General features: G+C 35.3%; 1 protein-coding gene across 1 annotated transcript; it reads left to right on the forward strand.

The window, feature by feature from the left end:
- The first annotated feature begins 390 nt into the window (after window positions 1-390).
- Window positions 391-1341, forward strand: LOC136161161 (olfactory receptor 6K3-like). Its single transcript, XM_065925747.1, has one exon. The coding sequence runs from the start codon at window positions 391-393 to the stop codon at window positions 1339-1341; it is 951 nt and encodes a 316-aa protein (XP_065781819.1).
- Window positions 1342-4380: the final 3039 nt, after the last annotated feature.

A 4380-nucleotide genomic window follows, 5' to 3' on the forward strand; every position in this document is an offset into this window, starting at 1 on the left:
TGCGTGCTCAGTCATGTCCAACTCTTTGCGACCCCATGGACTGTAGCTCATCAAGCTCCTCTGTTCATGGAATTCTCCTGGCAAGAATACTGGAGTGGGTTGCTATTTCCTGCTCCAAGGGATCCTCCCGATCCAGGGATCAAACCCACCTTTCTTGAATTCCCTGCATTGACAGGAGGGTTCCTTATCACTGCATCACCTGGGAAGCCAGAGACACATAGTAGGCACTAAATGAATATTTGTTTAATGAATTAAAGAATGATAGAGGTAAATAATTTACCTCAAGCATTGTTCTTTGTACTCATATAAGGTAATTGACCTGATTCTTCACCCTTCATCTAGGAAGTGAGTTGTGTCTTTTTACGTATAACAATTAAGGCTGCTGAGACCATGGTGAGAAGTAACCAAACGTCTATGGTGACAGAGTTTTTCTTTTCTGGATTTCCCAAGTTTGAAGATGGTAACCTCCTCTTCTTTATTCCTTTGTTCATCATCTACCTATTCATCATTATTGGGAACCTCATTGTGTTTTTTGCAGTCAGGATGGATACTCATCTGCACAATCCCATGTATAATTTCATCAGCATATTCTCATTTTTGGAGATCTGGTACACCACAGCCACCATTCCCAAAATGCTCTCCAATCTTGTCAGTAAGAAGAGGACCATCTCCGTAATTGGTTGCCTCTTGCAGATGTACTTCTTCCACTCACTGGGAAATTCAGAGGGGATTTTGTTGACTACCATGGCCATTGACAGGTATGTTGCCATCTGTATTCCTCTCCGCTACCCAACCATTATGACGCCCCGGCTGTGCACTCAGCTTTCTATAGGCTCCTGTATCTTTGGTTTTCTAGTGTTGCTCCCAGAGATTGCATGGATTTCCACACTGCCTTTCTGTGGGCCAAACCAAATCCACCAGATCTTCTGTGACTTTGAACCTGTGCTACGCTTGGCATGTACAGACACATCCATGATTCTGATTGAGGATGTGATCCATGCTATTGCTATCATCTTCTCTGTCTTGATAATTTCCCTCTCATATATCAGAATCATCACCGTGATCCTAAGAATTCCCTCTGCTGAAGGTCGTCAGAAGGCCTTTTCTACATGTGCATCTCATCTTGGTGTTTTTCTGATGTTCTATGGCAGTGTATCCCTCATGTACCTGCGTTTCTCTGCCACTTTCCCACCAATTTTGGACACAATCATTGCACTGATGTTTGCAGTTCTTGCTCCTTTTTTCAATCCTATCATTTACAGCTTGAGAAACAAGGATATGAAGATTGCAATTAAGAAGCTTCTCTGCCTTCAGAAGGTATTTTATGCATCTGCAAGTTGATGCTAGATCCTAAGAATTGATTGATCATCAAAATCTCTCAATTTTAATGTCACTCTAATGTTCTAGATCCTAAAATTACATATAACTAATTTATTGTCATACTGATATTTTCTGTTTATCCCAGTTCTTCTTCCCATGTACCTGTTTATTACATTTATATGCATTCAATTAAGATATCAATAACTACCTGTTTAGACTTGAACAGATAGATAAATAATAGAAAGGAAGTATAATGTTTAAGCCATCAAAATATATTTGAGCATTGATTATAGTTATTTGCTTTCTTGAACATTTATTTTGTTGTTTATTAACATCAATTTTATTGTTAATATATTTTAAAATTATAAATATTATTATATTATTATTATATGCTATAGGCATTAGTAACAACTGAAAGTTATAAAATATAGCAGTTAAAGGCATAAGATATAGAGAAGAGGGTGAGGTCTGTGTTTCACTGTTACCACATACTAGCTTTGAGACCTTGGGCAGGTTGTTAATTATTCACTCTGCATCTTAGTTTCATCATCTATGAACTGGATATAAAAGTAATATATGTTGAAAGTAGAGCTTCAAATAGTTATTATAAAAACTGAGTGAATTACTCTGTGCAAGTAATTAGAATGTTTCATAACATAGGGCAAGTCCAAAAATAAGTGTTAGTTATTATTTACCACTACTTACTTACATTTATTTTGGCTGTTTTAAAGAATGCTATAGTAAAGAGTGATATATTAGAAATGAAATCCCATACTTAGGGACATTTATCTATGATTATTATTCATAGAGTTTTGTTACTATCATTTTTCTGGGGCCAAATGGAATCAATCTTCACTTTACTTTGACTATTTTGGTTGAATTCATCCAATTTGATTGAATTAGACTATTTGATTTAATGTGGTTTCAAACACACTCTGAAATGATAAAATGTAAATAGATGATGAACAGAGAGATAATGCATGTAATTAAAGATACAGACCTTTCTGAACTACTTCTCTTGCTTTTATTTTTGTTCTCTTTGTGTTGTCCAAGGACATTCATAATGGCTACTTTTATACCTTGAAATACCATATGTCACATTACTTTCAAGAAAAAAATTAATGTATTTGATTTGAAGTGCCTAAAGCACCAGCTGAATCTGTCTGTTGGGTAGTCCAGCAATGATCAAAGCTGTATATATAAAAACTACAGTAAATCAGAACATACAAAACTTAAACTAAAATAAAAGCAAAATACTATAAATACTGTAAAAAAGATTGTCCCTTAATTTATCCCTAAACTTGAATTGTTTCCCCAGTATGCATACATACAAAGTTCAGTTGAAGACCATACTTATCAGCAGATATTGGTAAAGGAAATAAGACAAAAGAACCTAGGGATGAAAATGGATATAATTCTACATATAAGCTATGAAAAAAAAATGCTCAGAACTTTGAAAAGCAGATGCTGAGAAGTCATGGTGCATTTGGAAGCTCCAGATACAAGCAATAGAATCAAATAGAATCACAGTGGAGCGGTGCCTTGAGAAGTGTACGAAAGGTAAATCTGAAATACAGAAGCCAGAGAAGTGATTAAATACCCAAGTGATCTCAGGCTGCTAAAACATAACCAGAAACATACAGCTTCTCAGCACGGAAGCAGTCATCTATAGCTGATATCAGACTTCATGGCAGATGCTTGCACATTTGTGATGAGTCATTAGATCATTGAAATATTCTTCTCTAGTTAGTTTTATATCCAATATGTAGTCACATACATGAACACACACAAATATAACCACACACCCAGATTATCCTTTTGTAGAAAAAGTACTTTAGTCTTCCCCTACCCTGAGTGCTATAAGACCACTAAATATACTTAATGCATGGCTCAATAATTACTTGAAGAATTACTATAATTAAATAGAGATAGAGACAGAGAGATTTGAGGACTGGAAGCAAATGAAACAGAATAAATCTAATTTTTAAAATAATTAAAATAATTTTTATTTAAATGTTCAATGAGATTTGTGAAAATAGTATTAATATCTATTAGTAAAAATACTGGCAAATAAAAAATACAAAAATAAAATATAATAGAAATATTGAATAAATTGAATACTACCAAAAAAAAAAAAAATGAAAATAATGACTTAGAAGAAAACCTAAAGGACATATTCCAGAAAAAAAGGACCAACATGAAAAGCCAAAGATTAAATGTAAGGAAAGAAATATATAGAGAATATATTCACTTGTTTTACAAGCCATATATTTTTGTTGTTGTTCAGAAGCTAAGTTGTGTCTGACTTTTTGTGACCCCATGGACTGCAGCACGTTAAGCTTCCCTGTCTTTCACTGTCTCCTGGAGTTTGCTCAAACTCATGTTCATTGAGTCAGTGATGCCATCCAACCGTCTCATCCTCTGCCATACATATGAATATAGAAATTCCATAAAGAAACAAAGTAGAAGAAAAATAATAATTGAAATTAAAGGAAATTATTCTTGAGCTAAAGAATAACTGAATCAGCAGATCAGAAGAGACTGTTTCACATAAGACCTGGGACTGTAAAATTCCTAGAAGAAAACAGAGGAAAATACCCTTGGCATCAATTTTGGCAATGATGTTAAGCACAGGCAACAACAACAAAAAATAGACAAGCAGGAAAAAAATAGACAAGTGGGATTATGTCAAACTAAAAACTAGAGCACAGCAAAGGAAATCAACAGAACAAAAAGGCAACCTGCAGAATGAGAGAAACATTTGCAAACCGTATATCTGGGGAGGAGAGAATTTCTAAAATGTATGTCAGTCACCCAGTCATGTCCGACTCTGCCACCTCAAGGACTGTAGCCCATCAGGCACCTCTGTTCATGGAATTCTCCAGGCAAGAATACTGGAGTGGGTTGCCATTTCCTTCTCCAGGCAATCTTCCCAACCCAGGGATCAAACCCAGGTCTCCGCATTGCAGGTAGATACTGTACTGTCTGAGCCACTAGGGAAACCCCAAAATATATAAGGACCCCCTCAAATAACTCAGTTAAAATGGGTAAAGGATTTGA

The sequence above is a fragment of the Muntiacus reevesi genome, chromosome 1 (genome assembly GCF_963930625.1).
Source record: "Muntiacus reevesi chromosome 1, mMunRee1.1, whole genome shotgun sequence".
NCBI classification, from domain to species: domain Eukaryota; kingdom Metazoa; phylum Chordata; class Mammalia; order Artiodactyla; family Cervidae; genus Muntiacus; species Muntiacus reevesi.